This window comes from Melitaea cinxia, chromosome 6 (assembly GCF_905220565.1).
Source record: "Melitaea cinxia chromosome 6, ilMelCinx1.1, whole genome shotgun sequence".
Classification (NCBI taxonomy): Eukaryota; Metazoa; Arthropoda; class Insecta; order Lepidoptera; family Nymphalidae; genus Melitaea; species Melitaea cinxia.
The window spans coordinates 12,965,522-12,984,076 of NC_059399.1; the positions used below are offsets into that span (position 1 = coordinate 12,965,522).

The 18,555-nt window shown below is 33.9% G+C and overlaps 2 protein-coding genes and 1 long non-coding RNA gene across 3 annotated transcripts in view; all 3 read right to left on the bottom strand.

Annotated features, from left to right (window-relative positions):
* Nucleotides 1–2,607, bottom strand: part of LOC123654745 (Golgi-associated PDZ and coiled-coil motif-containing protein-like) — a 57,268-nt gene extending 54,661 nt beyond the window's left edge. Inside the window, exons 1-2 of the mRNA XM_045590630.1 lie at nt 2,483–2,607; nt 1,957–2,084 (exon numbers count right to left, since the gene is read on the bottom strand). Coding sequence (XP_045446586.1) covers nt 1,957–2,084; nt 2,483–2,570 — 216 coding nt within the window. The 5' untranslated portion in view covers nt 2,571–2,607. The remainder of the gene's footprint in view (nt 1–1,956; nt 2,085–2,482) is intronic.
* A 2,243-nt stretch (nt 2,608–4,850) lies between these two features.
* On the bottom strand, nt 4,851–5,339 carry LOC123654660. Its single transcript, XR_006743262.1, has 2 exons — nt 5,266–5,339; nt 4,851–5,183 (listed from the first exon to the last, which is right to left on the bottom strand). It is a non-coding gene; the product is annotated as an uncharacterized LOC123654660 (long non-coding RNA).
* Nucleotides 5,340–14,739: 9,400 nt separating this feature from the next.
* Nucleotides 14,740–16,967, bottom strand: LOC123654661 (GTP-binding protein Rheb homolog). The gene is made up of 5 exons (XM_045590551.1): nt 16,694–16,967; nt 16,532–16,603; nt 16,141–16,348; nt 15,742–15,871; nt 14,740–15,410 (listed from the first exon to the last, which is right to left on the bottom strand). Exons 1-5 carry the CDS (start codon nt 16,776–16,778, stop codon nt 15,321–15,323), a joined length of 585 nt encoding a protein of 194 aa, XP_045446507.1. The 5' UTR covers nt 16,779–16,967; the 3' UTR covers nt 14,740–15,320.
* Between the last annotated feature and the right edge of the window lie 1,588 nt (nt 16,968–18,555).

Sequence of the window (18,555 nt, forward strand, 5' to 3'; positions counted from 1 at the left end):
ACCAGTTAAGACTGAGATTATAGTAACAGCCCGAATGTATTAAATTATAGTTAATTTATATTGATTAAATTTTTCTTATATTAATTATTATTATAGAAGAGTCAGCATAAGCTTGCAGGTCATCATACCACATTTTTATTATAAAAACACAATTAGGTAGGTAATACAACCGTAAATGAACCAAATACTACAAGTGAACACATGGATTACTTTTGCTTCAATTTTATTAATTTAGATGATAACAATGAACCACACGACAGACAGAAAACAAAAGTCAACTATCAAAGAAGTTAAGTTATATCAAGCTTCACTGCTAATTGTTGTTGATAACATAATATTATTTATAAAACCATACTCAGAATCATTATGGCCTAATCAATGTACTTAAGTAATGTTAGATAAAAAGTGAAATGTTTGAAACTCACTGAACGGTAACATTATTATAATGAATCCTGCCTTTATTAGACTTACAGAATATTACTGAATCACTTATAACAAAATGGATTTTGATTATCAATCTGTATCATCGCAGGAGTAGTTAAAAATAAGCAAGCCTGCCTACTGAGAAAATCTCTTCGTTCACCCTGAAAATCAAGTGTTGAAGAATGACTAAGACTGCAATTATTAGAATTATTTGTAATTGTTTAAAACCACCACAAGTAAGCTAATAAAGCAATTAAATTACTGAGATTTATTGAGTTACTAGATTCATTACAAAAACAGAAAAACTGACAGTTATAATTAGTTTAAAGCACACTGTTGAACAACACTTGTCAAATTCACCATATAATTGTCATAAAAAGCCTTATGTTATAAAACTTAATTTTCCTCTTCTACATAAAATATATCAATGATAAAATGTTTGTGTCACTTTAATTTCATGTGATATTTTATTTTTTTTAATTAAAAAATTAACTTGTTTTGATTCTTGTTGTGGTGACTATGGGCATACACATGAGTTCACGCCATTTTTGGTGTGTACTTGTGGAGACCTATGTACAGCAGTGGACTGCGATAATGTATTAAAGATTATCCGTAACTTTGTCCTTGAGTATGCTGTATTCATTTTATTTTTTCCCCAGGTTTCAAGCTAACTCAATATTATTTTCAATGTATTACAATTGGTCTATAATCTAGATCTTCTTCTTCTCACCAAAGCGGTCTAAACTGATCGAAAAATAGCTAATGTAATTAATGAATACTCCCTTAAGCGTGACATAGATATCTTTTATATATATTTTTTAAATATATATAATTTGATTACATTAATGCTTGTTACTTTTGTACAATAAAACCTGCCAATTCATTAACAATTAAATTTTCATGTAGATAATTAAAGATCCGAATTATCACATACGCAACTACTTTTTAGTGAAAACAATATTCGCTTCAGCCTTGTAATATCCCACTACTGGGCAGAGGCCTTTTTCCTCATGTAGGAGAAGGATCAGAGCTTAATCCACCACGCAGCTCCAATGCGCGTTAGCGGATATTTTCCCTACTACGAGTAACGATCGCTATCAGGTGTACATGATAACAACTGGGACCGGCGGCTTAACGTGCTCTCCGAGGCACAGTGAGCAGACCCACAAGATGAAACACCAAGACCACGGCAAACACATGTATGGCCAATACAAATGTTTGTCATGTGCTGGGATCGAACCCGCAACCACCAGAACAACAGGCACAATCCATGGCTGTGACCGTTGCGCCAACACGGCATCAAAATGATATTTGTATGTGTAAATTTTCCACTGATCAGAAACTTAGTTTCATATTTAAAAATATGTTATTTAAATCCAATATTTAATCTGTATTTTATTATTTTAAAAAACATATCTTAAGCTGTAATTAATAGGCTTCGATTGCAAAATATAATTGAATAATATTTGCGTAAATAAAAGTATAGATGTTAACAGGTCACAAGAAATATAAGTGAACAGAATATACACGTACCTCAAGTTTCGCACTGTTTTGAAATATTGTTAAAGCCTTGTGTGTCAACTGTGCAAAGCATGAACTTAAAGTTGCAATCTTCTGACGAGACGCAAATACAACTTCTGGATCTTCTGTATCTAACTCGGCTAAAATTTAAAAAATATTAATTAATTTTGATGGATAGACAAAATTATTCCATATAATTGAAATTGATATTTTTATTAGGTCAGAAAATGTAAGAGAATAAAAGTAATAACACAAATATATAATAGATAGTCTTAAGTGTTAATAATTACGATAACACGTAATTACTTTACTTGACACATGTCTTAAAAACTGATTTGATTTTAGTTTTATATACTACGCTACTTTCTGTTCTAGTTTATGTTCTTAACTTTTTTGTAAAAAAACAATGTAAAACTAAAATTGTTTTACTATGTTTAATGTTTATGACCAAGGAAAAAGGTGAGAGAATACAGAAAATGCTCGAGAGGAATTATGTATAAAAATGTGAGATGATTTGATGTCTATATATTTAACTTACACAAAGAAGCATCTACTTCGACACATGCTTTGTCAAATTCCTTTTCTAAAATATCTAACCACCGAAATCCAACTCCGGTCGTCGCCATCTTCACAATAAACTTGTTGTTGATAACAATTACATGTCAATATGACATTCAACGTTCTAAAATAAAAATAGAAAATAATCATTGCAATTTATTAAGATACACATATTATCTGAGCAGGATTTTGTATCATATGAAGAAAAACAAGTATTATTAAGGTAAACTTATATATTAAAAAAATACTTTAAAAGTATGCCATAATGACCCATCCGAGTTCCTATGAAATTTAAGTGAGAGTGAGAGAGAGAGAAGCGAGAGTGAAATTAGGAGCTGATGAAAGTTTTACACAGGAATTATACCAGAATTAAAAACATTAGGTATAATTATTGAATACCTATATGTTTAATAGGTTTTGCGGTACATTATATGAGCCCGCCATTTTGAAGGTAAAAATCAAATTAAAAAATATCTTCGTTCAAAGTAGGTTTCATCATTACAGCCTATACAGTCCACTGCTGGACATAGGCCTCCACAAGTTTACGCCAAAAATAACGTGAACTCGTTTGAAGGTGTTTTGCCCATAGTCGCCACGCTGAGCAGGCGGGTTGGTGACCGCAGGGCTGGCTTTGTCGCACCGAAAACGCTGCTGCCCGTTTTCGGCCTTTGTATTTCAAAGCCAGCAGTTCGATGGTTATCCCGCCACCGGTCGGCTTTTTAAGTTCCAAGGTGGAAGCGGAACTGTGTTATCCCTTAGTCGCCTCTTACGACACCCACGGGAAGAGAGGGCGTGGCTATATTCTTTAGTACCGTAGCCACACAGTACAGATTACTCAGATTCAGCGAATCGAAATACTTAAGGACTATACTTGACCTAGTTCGACATTTTTTTAATTCTATTTTTTACGATGTTTAGCGATTTTTAGAGGTTGCAATTTACTCTAAATTTAGTGGGCTGACGATTGCGAAGTTTGTGAGTTTCTATCACAAAATGAGGGTGAAGAGAGAGAATTTAAGCTGAAGATTAAGAATCAAAACACACATACATTTTGATACCCGTTTTATTTAGCCACGTAATCTTATGTACAAAAAATTTACAATACACACCGAGGTAACAGTCCTATATAAGCATAATGTACAATCTAAATACCATTATGCCACTGTCGAATATTGAAATTAAATTAATTATATTTCAATTGAAATTAATTTTTTTATTATGCTAAATCATAATAAAATAAAAATAAAACAAATTATCAAAATATATATAAAAAAAATTTAGGGGTGGACTACCCTTAACATTTAGGGGGATGAAAAAAAGATGTTCTTCGATTCTCAGACCTACCCAATATGCATACAAAATTTCTTGAGAATCGGTCAAGCAGTTTCGGAGGAGTTTATCTACAAACACCGCGACACGAGAATTTTATATATTAGATAATTATAAGTCTAAAAAAGACATGAACAGTTCTTTTTATATTTAGGGAACGTGACTATAAATACTATAATATATGGGCGCTATACTATATAATATGCTACTGTTTGTTAGTGACCCGGTAGTCTTCGCTCGAACAAAACGTGTTGTTTTCATTTTGTGTACTTGATAGTCAATAAATAAAGATTGAATTTATTTTATTAGGTAATTAGACAAAACAGAAAATATACAAATTTAAAATAACAAAAAAAATATGACATTAATTGTCAGCAGAATATTTTTATTGGGTTTGAAACACGGTTCCAAATTTTCAAAAACGATTCGTTATGATCCGTTTTCTTAAAGTAGGAAACAGGCTAACCAGTATATCGATGATGGATTGTTTATATGTCAGTACACCAGTGTACTTACTATCGAAACATTATTAGTATTAACGGTTACTGTATGTATGTGTATAGTCCTAGTAGTCCCTTTGAAGTAATTTTACTTTTCCCGGGACAAAATAAATATATTCAGATCAGTTATCAAATTTAAATCGAAAGAAAAACTTTTGTATGTTTATAAAAAACAAAAACTCTCCTTAATCGTACATATCTTTATTTTTTTACCGACTTTAAAAAAGGTAGAGGTTACTCAATTCCACCGTATATATACACATATATATTATGTATGTTCGAGGATAACTTCGTCGTTTATTAACCGATTTTGATAATTCTTCTTTTTTTGGAAAGAAGATATCCCAAAGGTGGTACTATGGTAAGGAAATCAGGATCTGATGATGAAGTCCCAGAGAAATCAAGGGGAACCCTTGAAAATCGTAGTGACGACTAGTGCGTTAGTTAATTTTTTCGTCTACTTACGTTTTATTACTTGTCGATGGAATTGAAGTCGGTTTTTTTCGTTTGCGAGCAAAAACAATTACAGATATATTAAAACTACATGAAAAATGATTTTAGTATCGTCACAGAATGTCATTTTTTAAAATAGATAGGTACAGGCAAACCTTACTAAATCTTACTGTAAGATCTTTTAAAGTTTCAAACGACAAGTTTCTTTAGTTTTATTTTCTTTTAAAGTAAAAAACCCAGGTTGTACCTAACAAAAAAAAAATGGTCATATGTCGTAATGATAAAGTGCGTATTTAGACAAAAAATCCTTAATAATTTAGGATGTTCGGACAAGCTAGATTGTCGGGCTACTAGGATTGACAACCTGGCAGCCCTATGGATACTTTATTAAGTCTTTACCTATGAAACTACTAGGATTGACAACCTAGCAGCCCTATGGATACTTTATTAGGTAAAGACCTAATAACACGAATTAATTTACCTATGAAATTGCCGTTTCGTCATACTGGCTATTTCAAAACTAAAAAAAATGGCTAAGAACTCGAATTTCAAATTATTTTTATTTTAAAAATATAGAATTATTTTTTTATAATTAGTCATCTGTTTAATGATTAGCGTTACATCGCATTTGTACGTTTTTCGTCATCATGGATATGTTAAAAATTCGAGTGATTATGGAGTATGAGTTCCGTCGTGGTAGCAAAGCGGCAGAAGCGGCACGCAACATCAACGACGTTTATGGTGCGAACACTACTAACAATCGTACAACCCGTTATTGGTTTGCTCGCTTTCGTTCCGGAAATTTTAACCAAAAAATGAACCACGTGGTCGGCCGACAATAACGAATTTAAGGCGATTGTGAAGGCTGATGATTCTTAAACTACAGCTGAAATAGCAGCAGCTTTCGAAGTTAGCACTAATACAATATTGGGTCTTGCCATTTGCGTCAAATTGACAAGGTAAAGAAGTTCGAAAAATGGGTGCCTCACGAATTGAATGAACGACAACGCGAAATACGCGTCGAGACGTGCCTTGCACTGCTCAACAGACACACAAACGAAGGCATATTAAATCGCATTGTTACTTGTGACGAAAAATGAATTCTATTCGACAATCGCAAACGCTCAGCTAGTTGGTTAGATCCCGTTTCAGTACCTAAACAATGCCCTAAACGAAAAATGACGTCTAAGAAAGTGATGGTAACTGTTTGGTGGTCTAGCACCGGTGTTATTCATCACAGCTTCTTACCAAACGGCATGAGCATTACTCCAGGTGTGTACTGTGAAGAACTAAAAACAATAATGGGGAAGCTCGCACGTCTCCAACCAGCTCTGGTCAATTGCTCGGCTCCGCTGCTATTGCACGACAACGCGCGATCTCATACTGCGTAGCAGACGGTCTCCAGGTTACAAGAGCTGGGGTTGGAAGTTCTCTGTCATCCACCGTACTGACCAGATCTTGCCTCTACAGACTTCCACTTTTCCAGAATTTGGATAACTTTTTGGCGGGAAAAAAATTCAATACCCGAGAGGCAGTACATAATTTCTTTGAAGAGTTTGTTGCCTCCCATCCAGCAGAGTTTTTCAAGAAAGGCATCCATAAGTTACCACTACGTTAGCAAAAATGGGTAAAGCTTTAGATTAGGTAAAACCGAATTTCGGGACCGTGGGGGGATGGGGGGGGAGAGGGTGGGGAACGCTACCCCTGGTACCACTGTCACACCTCGGAACCCCATGGTTATGGAGATATCCATGGTTAAAGTTTTGAGGTTAGAAGAAGAATTTCGAAAGTTAGAGGAACGCTTGGCTCCGGCGCTGCGGGAAGTGCAGCCCTTCCGCCCTTGCGTGCGAAAGCACGCTCACTCATGCTCCGTTCCGCAGCGGAGGCTGGTCGCCGAAGGCGACCAGCCTCAGCCGCTCCTCTACGCATTCGTTCGCGCGCTTTCGCACGGCGGGCGAGGGCTGCCCTCCCTCCGCGCCTCCGCGGCACAAAAAAAACACTCTAGGGGTAGGACAGACCAAGACCACGTGGACAGTGGGGTGCTCCGATTCGGTTTTGGGTATTTTTCGAATTTCTAAACCTATATTCTAGCACGCAATGTTACTAATTTTATTAGAATATTATGTCTGACGCGTTATTTTATTTAAAAATGTCGATTTGTCAGTCGTTAAGCGTCAGTTCGTATCGTTTGTTGATCTTGCAATCGAGATCGTTTTTACGTAAATTTGTTCGAAAATAAAATGTGAAAGTTGGTGAATGGAGCATATGAGTGCACTTCCCGCTGCACCGGAGTTAAGGTGGAGTCAGACACGGAGCTCTAAGGTATTGTAATATCTCTGAATCACGTAAAGTTAACCCCAAAACTTCAAACACGATATCTTCGAAACCACGGGGTTTACGCGAAACGCACACTACGGGGGGCTAAAAAACCCACCCTCCCCACCACCCTTTACCCTCCCACCCCCATTTCACCCCATAAATTGGAGGCCACTTAACTAACAAATGACCAATTCTTCTTCTAACCTCAAAACTTTAACCATCGATATATCCATAACCATGGGGTTCCGAGGTGTGATAGTGGTACCAGGGGTAGTGTTCCCCACCCTCCCCTCCCCCATCCCCCCACGGTCCCGAAATTCGGTTTTACCTAATCTAGATCTTAGCCCAAAAATGCATTGATTCCATGGGTAATTACTTTGAATAATAAAAATAAAAAATATAGAAAAAAAGTGCATTAACTTATTTCATCAAAAACGGCAATTTAATAGGTAAATACCTATTATTTATTGAGTTTAATATGTAAGTTTTGTACACTTTAGGGCGAAGCACTCGAATCCAGCTCTCAATAAATAAATAAATAAATATATTTATTGTAGCGCGAGTTATGATAAATGCGGACTTGAGCAATTACTTTCAGAGCGTATTGCCTGCATATTTATAATTACATTTGAACACATGAACACAACTACCTATATATTTCTTGCGTACCTCGGTGTATAGGTGCCTAAATTATTACACATTCACGCTTTATTTGTAGTTTTATTTATTAGCTAGGTATTTTTTACAATAAAAACTATGACTGAAGTTACGATTTACAGAAATCTAATATTTCAATAGAAGAGTCTCACATGTTCGTTACAAACATATATGTTTTTTCGTTTTTTGTATTTTAATATGTTCCCAACCAGTAAGCATAAGAACAGTACATCAACAATATTAATACTAAGTATATTGTGCAATATAAACAACATCGCGGGTCTATTGTTGTATGTAGGATTGTCAGGCGTCCGGATAAAGCCGCACATAGCTAGGTTTTATCGAATTTTTTTTTTTTAAATGTTGACCAGTCACCTCGCAATTAAAATTCATTGTTTAACCGTAGATTTATAACAGTCAATCAAAAAGCCTGGTAAACAAAGTCAATAAGATACAACATTCTAATTATTTAGGGTGACCGGCCAAAGTAGCTAGTCTGTTCGGCTACTAGATTTGACGAACTGGCAACCCTGGTTATATCGTACTTAGAAGTAGAAATAAAATTTATATACATTATTAGAAGCTATTTTTAAGCTAGCAATACGTTGAACTGAACATGAACAATGCTTGAAATCATCTATGACGAATGACATGGCAGTTATTTTCATTTTAATTTATTATGTAGTCCTTAGCAAGCTTCTAGACAACGTGAGCACTGAAAAAAGTTTTTGTGACATTTGATCAGATCAATAAGTAAACATCTGCCACAAATTCTAGAAATTATTATATGAGAAGAATTTTTGTGACGAAATTGTACATAGTAGGTATTGTTTTATGTTTAGACCGGCAATAATATTCACCCAGGCGGTAAACAAAAAAAAAAAATATAATTTATATATAGATAGACGCGCTTACTCATAGTATGCGTGTAAAAACTAAGTAAGCTGCTAAGCTGTTTACGTTTTAGTTAATATATAGGATTAGTCTTTTAAGCTGGGCATTGACGATCCAGTTTTTCGCGTTAGTTTAACTGATCAGTTTTTCGCGGCAGCAGTTTTTCGCGCTCCCAAAAATTTCATCGTGAGTGTAGAACCATCGCTCTAGAGTTTTAACATACTCTTTGCTTTTAACTGACGACGGGCCATGAAAATCCAACCCGGCGCGTCGCACCGAAATGCCCGTGTGTAATCGTCGTTCCAACCAATCGCGTCATTTTGTTCGCAGCGTCCGTGGTGATTGAGAGTGCACAAGTGTAGTTTTTGTTTTTAAAATGTCGGCGTCTGTGTCCCCTAGACGTGTCATAATGACAGAATTTGTTGAAAAGTATAATACGGATAAGAAAACGGAAGAAAATTGTAAAATTAAACAGCATCGACAGAAAGTTTTATTTTACACACCTACTATTTTTTTTATATTTATAACATACTAGCGACCCGCTCCGGCTTCGCACGGGTATAAAATATAATTATAGCCTATGTCATTCACTGAAAAAATGGTTAAAATCGATCCAGTAGTTTTGATTTATTCATTACTGTCCGTGGCCCGCACGCGTTAACTTAGAGTAAAAGCCGGCCGGAACCGCCGCAAACGCTACGTACCGCGATTTTTAAATCTGTAATATCTTCGAAAATATTCATTTAAATTATATACTGTAAAGAGCCATATAGATCTATATTAAATAAAAAACATATTTGAGGTATTTAATTGGATAAGGATTAATGCTGCATTGGTTAAAATCGCTTCGAAAATTAGCCATTATTTGTCGTAAAAAGTAAATGACAAAAAAATGTTATTGTGGGATATCCATAAGAGATAGGTATATACCATCGCGGAGTTTTCTGTAAACCTTTTCAATGTGTACAATACTTAGTACATTATTTTGATAAATCTCGTAGGGTTCAGCCTGCGTTTGCAATTTAAGCGAAAAAAAAAATAATTATTTACGACATAACATTAGAAAACTCAAAAATAACAGTATTTCTCCACTATTTAATGGATGTTATTATACATATAAACCTTCCTCTTGAATCAATCTATCTATTAAAAAAAACCGCATCAAAATCCGTTGCGTAGTTTTAAAGATCTAAGCGTACATACATGTGCAGGGACAGAGAAAGCGACTTTGTTTTATACTATGTAGTGATACACATGGTCATCTCTTCCTACAGTAAGCAATGTAATGCTTGTGCTATAGGCTGCCCACTGATATAGATAAATTTTTTTTTATGAATTACTTAGAAATAAATAAATATTGGGTATGGATGACGTCGAATTATTAATGAAATTATTTTATTTCGAACGTATTAGTTAATGATCTTAATCATATTACGATTACGCTTAAGATTAAATCTTAAGCATGTACAATCTGGATTAAATGGACCAATATAGTATAATATCTTTTTTTGTTTCAATCAGAAAAAAATTGCGTGATATTTGCCGAGACCTCCTCTCTCCAACGTAAGATTAGATGAGATTTGACTCGACCCCCGCCTTTAACATCTCACGTATTTTATGAACGTCCCCTGATATTATTACTATAAACATTACATTATAAACTGTTCATATAAAATTATAGACCATTGTAGACCAGTATATGGCAACAAACAGTTGCCGCTGTAAGAATTATTGTTTCTTCTCGGAATCAGAATCCATTTTTTTTTCTCAACAAAAATATATAGTAAGCTACACATCTTTTAAACAGCCCGGTCGGTCAAAAACTGAAGAGCCGGAGTGACGTCAGTGAGTGGGGAAATATTTCAACTGACGCGAAAAACTATTCAGTTTAACTGACGCGAAAAATCGATCAGTTAAATGACGCAAAAACTGATCGTCAATGGCCAGCTTTAAAGAATTTTCGCAGCGGAACTCAAAAGTTCTGATGAGTGTTAGTATACTTCTAAATCCTTCTTTATGTTACGTACAATTTCGTTTTAAAAATTCACTTCAATCTCGATATGTGGTTATTTACATTAAACCTTATACAGACATTGATATACCATTAAATATCAATAACTATTTAATTACTGATATAAATCTTATGATGCATGACTGATTCCAAAAAAATCAAACAAAATTAAGGTTAGATGACAAAATTATAAGTATACACTCACGTACACAGTTAAGTTACAAGTTATAAATCTTATTTTAGAATGTACAAAACATACATGACTAAATAATATAGAATATTTATTTTATTTTAAATAATAATAACAAAATGTTTATGTACAGCAACAAAATAAAACTAGGTTTCGAGTTATAACACATCTAACTGGTCAATCGGTTTATAACAAATGTTTAAAAATTAAGAATTATTTTTCATGAAATTATTCTGTTGTTTACGAAACAATATCAGCTAACTTGAAATTCCCTATTTGTGAAATACAATTTGCAAAGAAAATCTCTTCTAGCGCGCTACACACAGGCGTGTCGAAATTAATCGGCTTCACTGGATTTTTCGAACAATAATTTCTGATCCAATGTCTATAGGCGCGACTACTCACGTAGCACATCTTATTGAAGACAAAAATAAAAAATAAAGATTTAAAAATGTTACATATTAATAATTTTACGCTCACTCATAAAAATAATAAAGTTATAATTTCGTTATTTGCACATTTTCGGTACCTAAATTAAACCTATTACTTATTACCAAATTCTATTAAGCGTTTATGAACATTTTCAAGCTAGTACAAAAAAAAAACATTTTTGATAGATTTTTTTTTTTTGTTATTGGAGATACAAATCGACAAGTAATAAATAGCAGCTGAGAAATTATGTCTACATCTGGTGAGCCTTTTGGCATTAATAATAAGCGGTAAAACATTTACTCTTACTAAGCTACCACTCTGAACTAAATAAACATATATTATACAAATTCTTTCTAAATGCTGTTTGGTTGAAATTTAGAATCGTTTGGCATGATTTTAAGGGCGAAAAGGGAGTCCCTCCTCAACCCCCCAGTAGTGTCCCCACACTGGGGAGTTAAGGGGGGACTCCCCCATCCCTCCTCACCCCTTTTTACCCTTAAATTCGTTCCAAACGATTTTAAATCAAACCTCTCTGTTTATTAACAAAATAATAAAATTTCAACATCTACACACTTTTATAAAGAAACAAATTATAGACTAACTTTTAACTAGAAAATAGTCTACGTCTGACGGACTATCTGCTAAAATATTATAGCGAATAGCACAGCAGCTTTACAACCCTTCAATATCCCTTTAATCCCTTCAATATAAGTCACACGACGAGGAAAAATGTACAGCTTTATATTCCACGAGGAGTATTTTTTATTTTACAAAAACACGCACGAACACCACATTTACACGCCTCAGCTAAATTAAGTAATTCTAATATTAAGTTAAAAATAAATTTTTAAATTTGTTAAACATGCTATTCCTGATAACATGGCGATAAAGAGGTCGTTATGTCACAGAGCACGGAATCACTGCACTAACGTTTGAGGTAGTGATGCCGCTCCACAAGCTATCGTTGGTCAATAACATATTGATTTGTCAATAAAGTTATTCATACTATACATATATAAACGTATTGATTTACATGGCCATGACACTAAGCCACCGATAGAGCTTACGAATTTTTTACTTTCTTTTTTTCTTTATTTTTGCACTTTCAGCATAATGTTACATTTATTAAATAATATAGTTTTTTATATTTATTAATGATATAACTTTAGTGTTGCTTGCTTAAAACGATTACAATGCTAGTAAATAAATATTAATTAGTAAGACTCGATTGTCCGAGTATATCAATTGTGATGCAATCGACACTAGATACATAAATCTACATAAACAATATCATCTACTGTATCGCTACCTAAGATACTATTACAAAAAAAAAATGTATTTTAAACTATCAGTAGAATAAATTTCGAATTTAATTATTGTTTGTAATGATAATTCACATAATTAGCGTGACTGTTACCGTACTACGACGATAGGGAAGCCCCGGCAAAGATTTTAGGAATTACTCGAGCGCGACAGAATATCATAAGGCGGAAAACCTTACATCTTGTCGAGTACTCTAACCATGCATTAATGAGTTATATAGAGACGCCAGACTCGACGTCCAGTTCAATCGGTCAAGGTAACCAATCGTTATAAAAACTTGAGTACTTCAGATGACATAAGGAAACAGTTAAGTCGCAAAGTGACAAAAAAAAAAGTCACCTGGACCTTCTCGAGAGCAGCCATTTTATTTATTTTATCACGTAGATTAAACAGAGGCTTCAAATTTCTTGTTCACAATATGGAGCAGCCCGACTTCGGTAGTACCTCGACCTTACACATAAAATCACTCAATAAAAAACTACAGCTAAATAATACTGTTTTCAAGCAGTGTTGTGTTCCTGTGGTGAGTAAGGTGACCAGAGCTCTTGGGGGGGATTGGGGATAGAGTAAGGTAACCAGAGCTCCTGGGGGGATTGGGGATAGGATCGGCAACGCACGAACGATGCTTCTAGTGTTGCAGAAGTCTATATGCTACGGTAATCGCTTACCATCAGGTAAGCCTAATGCTTGTTTGCCGACCAAGCTATATATATATGTAAGTAAATAATAATTCAAGAATCAATAAGGGACAAAACTATCTGTCGATTCGCATAAGCTGAAGTAACCAAATTTGCACGTTCCTACCCTTCGGCTATGACTTCAGCCATGATCTTACGGCAGCCATCACCAGGTAAAATGTCAGATTAATATTGCATAGTGATCAGAAACACGAGGGATGGATAAACTATTAATATCTTACAACTTTGTGCCCGTTTTACTTTCATTTTTAAAAAACGTGCACGCTTCCCTCTGTCCATCGGTAAATGCGCACACTCTATTATAACTTTTTTTCATTTTTGCACCTAACCTACACAATCGAATAGGTGTCCACGATGCTCGGTAAGCCCTATTTAGCCTCTTGGACTTCCGAATAGCGAAATATTGCACTAAAACCTAAATCACCCGTAACGTAGTCATAATTAACAAATAAAAGGGCACATAATTCCGATAAAGTTAAAAATTATTAGAAATTTAAAATTATTTTAAACAAATAAAAACACCGAGTCACTGATTCATAAACATATTCCTTTAACCCGTATTTTTCGAAATTCATGTAAGCTGGTATTTTTTTTTTTTTTTTGTCTAATTCATTTGGACTATTGTCGTATTTCAATGCATACCGCAACATTTTGTTCATAGTCTACGTATTTCGTAGACAGTAGTTTACAAACTGGCAAAGTAATCCAGTAGTTTTTACATCTACATTATTTTAAATGATATAAAACTGCTAAACTTTCACGTGTCGTCAAATAAATATCCTATCGTAATAATATTAAATTTTCTCATTTCCCTTATTACAACAAACTATTTTTTACTACAAGTGGCGACATGATTTAATAATAATATGTAAAAGAAAATAAATTAGTCGAGCGACATTTTGACAATAAAACATATCGTACAAACATTTAACATCTAACAGTAGACCATTGGTAATCCGGTTTAACAAAATGTTCCCTAAAAGTGTTTTGACGTGATAACGTCTTATAAATCGATGAACACCGGCTGCACGCACGAAAAAGTGTAACGTTCCGCCTGAGCCTGAGCTTGCAAGCGAGAGCGCGAAACAAACAATACAGAAGCATGATCGGCCCAAGCATTGGCTTGTGACACATATTGTAATTTTCAGTTACCTCATTATTTGTATTTTACAAAATAATGTTAATTCAGTGATAATAATTCAATTCAATTCATACATATACACACACACACACACACACACACACACACACACTTACATTATCACGTAAAACTATCGTCCGTAAACCGGCTTTACAGACAACAAATGTTTTAAACAAAATTAATGCGGAACATTTTCATTCATTATATTTAATTTAGTGATCAATGGAGGATTTCGGACGTTTGGTGAAAAATGCGGTCGTAAGAGCAGGCATTGATTAGTAAACATAAAATAAATTATAAAGATTTATTTGTTTTCCTAAGGTTTAATATAGTATGGTATCTCTATAATTGAGGCGCAACTACAGTTGTAACAACTGTGTGAATTATACAGGCAACCGAACCTACATTAGGCTACACTAACTTAAAAAGTTGCCACACCAATATTCTTTACTAAACTTCTTATTGTTCAACTTATAAAGCTGCAATATAAAAAACATGAATACACTTATACAAAAAAGATAACGTATGTATTGTACCTCAACACTCACCAGAACATTTTACTTGTTATTGGATTACAAGCAACTCTAAAAATACATATTGTCGGATTACCTCAGGTCTATTGTTCATAGATTTAAAATGACTCTTACTGCGATTTATGGTCACCCGCAATAGACTCTACTCTCCACATGTAACCTAACACACAATTAGTCTTCATGAAACAGAACACATTGACAAGACATTAAGTGCATGACAAACCTCAAATATTCACTTAGAAAAAATCTATATTGCTAGTATGGTAGCTGTGTACAAACTATCAATAATTTAATTCACTTCTGCGTAAATAAGCACTTTGTTCACTAAGTGTCTTTCATTAAAAAACAACACACCCATTCTTCTCCGGCATATGTCCATCTGACCGTTCTATCTCAGACAGCATCGCATGAAACATATCTGTTACTGACTGAAATAAAAATAAAATCTTATATTAATTAACTTTTTGAAATAGTTGAAATTAGTTAAAACTAATATTGCAAAATGTTTTGTTGGATATGAAAGAAATAACGTTCTACACTTTTTCTAAAATATATAACAATAGTTAAAACTTATTGCAAGTAAAAATAGCTTCAGCTAACTGTAGTACAACTAAAACTTTATCTTATATATAGAGCTTATGTTCATTTTTTTCCATATAAAGTTTTTTGGAAGCTGTACTGTATTGATGCATATTTTTACTTAAAAAAAAATAAAAAGAAACAAAGCCATAAATTAATAAAAAAAATATACATATTCACCTCATTTCTTTTAGCACTAGTTTCCACAAAAGCTGCATTCCATTTTTCAGCTAATCTTTTTCCTTCTTCTGTGCTTATCTTTCTCTCCAAATGCAAATCTGTTTTATTACCAACAAGAACTATAGGCACACTGAAATTAAGATGAACAAAATATTTCAACAAAACTTGATTAAGGTGTTCAATCAACATCTATAAACACAGCAGCTCCGAAAATAATATACCAATTATTATTTTAAACTTTAATCATTCAGTTTAAAAAAATATATTTTTTTAAGATATCTATATAGTTTTAATAATAGGTAAAATATTATTAATTTCATAACATAAAAAGTAATATATTCGTCTTACAAATCCTAGTGAAAAATAATCTAATAAATTAAGTGAATAGTTTACACTTACTGTATTTTTCCTACCATATCTAAGAGTTTATCATATATTATTTGTACTATTTGAAAACTTTTACTTGAAGTGATAGAGTAGACCAAAACATATCCATGAAAGTCCATGCTATACTGTAGAGGAAAGATGCTGTACTCATCTTGACCTGCTGTATCAACCAATTTAACTTCATATTCTGTTGAATTTAGCCGAATGAACTTTGTAAAGGCTGAGTGCAGAGAAATTTTTTTATGTTAAAATCAATAAACCAATATTACAATGTGATCGATATCAAATACAATTTTAAATAACAATTATTGCGGGTTATAAATCTATATGTATAACCCGCAATAATCTTACGTAGACCAAAACAAAAGATTTTCTTACGACTATAATAAGAATAATAACTTACTATTTTCTATAGTAGGATCATACGAATCGACAAACTGCCCTTCGACAAATTGAATAATCAGAGACGATTTACCTACAAAAATACTTTTTTGTTAAATAAAACGTCATAACATTAAATAAGACGCATAAATATATTTTATCAGGTGTACATTGTATACATTACCAACAGATCTATATCCCATCATAGCAATTTTTCTCTGCTTCGATGGCATTTTATCTAATTGCTTATTTATTACAACACTCAACATGTAACACTTCAAGAATGTAATAATGTATTATTTCTTTTATAATAATACAAATTTACATTACACACATCTGTCAAATCACAAATGTGAAATGTCAATCTCTACACACTACCCCATTCATGGAGCAAAATTTCATAGATAGCGTCACAGTACTAGAACTCACAACGCACACGTCACAAAACAACACATTCGGCAATCGATGAAATCTACATCACATTAGTGAAGTCACTCACTATTATATTAGTATTTTTTGTAAAAAGAAAAAGATGTCGTTATCGATAGTGAAAAAAAAGTTATACTACTAAACTAGATTTAAATATTAATGTAATTTAACATGAATGAGGATAGCAAATTTGTGTTCTGATGGCTAAATACCTAATTGAAAATCAAACTTAATTGAACAAATATTTGTGTTTGCAGGCAAACGAAGAAAAACCACCTTCAATATTGTGCTTCCCAAGGTCAGTTAATAAGGTGAATAACAATGTCAAATTCTTGCTGTAAGCTTCATATTAATATGGACATATTTATCAAAATGAATAAAAATATGGGACCAGGAAAGGCTATGTAATTATGTCAAGTCATTTTCTTGTTTATAAATTCGATGGTGAAAAGGAATGTTTGATAATAAACCTTATCCTTTGGATACCTTTATCTGTCAAAAAGTGTTAACGGCACGGTCTTTTAAACAGGTCAGGAAACTAAGCTCAATTTCAATGATGGGAGATTAATACGAGAATATTATAACTTTTCGTTTGCGTCAACGGCGCTGTACGTCACTGCTATCACTTTTTACGGTCACGTGGTGTGATGTTGACATGTCATTGTAATTGGTTATATTTTAAAACATAAATGCGTGAAATATGATATAAAAATAACAGAATGCTATTCTATCTTCGTTGCACAGCACACCTAGCGATCGTCATGCCGCTGGCGGTGGTAAGCTATTAATCCGAAGTTAAGTCCCCCCCCCCCACTGTAGTTGTCCAACCTCTGTACTCTGTATATGACCGTGGTTAACGGTAGCCAGTGAAATAGACGCTTAGAGATTATTTTATTAGTTGTGGATAACGCTATTTGACGAATCGCAAGTAGTACCGGTTTCTTTTCGATTACTAATCTGCAACTTTCAGATTGATATATGCGAATACAAATATTTCATAAATAGATTAGAATTCGACGTTAAAAAGAATAATTAATCAAATTTTTTACTGTCGGATACTGTCAACCGTCAAAGGACGTTATCCACAATACACAACATTATTATTAAATGGGATTTATTAATGGGGTCTGGCCTATGTCCAGCAGTGGACTGCAATAGGCTGAACTGGCTGACTGACTGACCCAAAGGTACTTGACGTGATCTCCGCTGTCTGTGTGTCTTTCACAGGACTGTACTGTAGGTACTGTTTTGAACGGGAACAGGTAGATATTTTCTTTTACAATTACAATTTAGTACATAATTAAAAAAACTATTTTCTATTTCAATATAAAAAATTTAGGTAAAGCTTTAGATTAGGTAAAACCGAATTTCGGGACCGTGGGGGGAAGGGGGGGAGAGGGGGGGAACCTACCCCTGGTACCACTGTCACACCTCAGAACCCCATGGTTATGGAGATATCCATGGTTAAAGTTTTGAGGTTAGAAGAAGAATTCCGAAAGTTAGAGGAACGCTTGGCTCCGGCGCTGCGGGAAGTGCAGCCCTTCCGCCCTTGCGTGCGAGGGCTGCCCTCCCTCCGCGCCTCCGCGGCACAAAAAAAAACACTAGGGGTAGGACAGA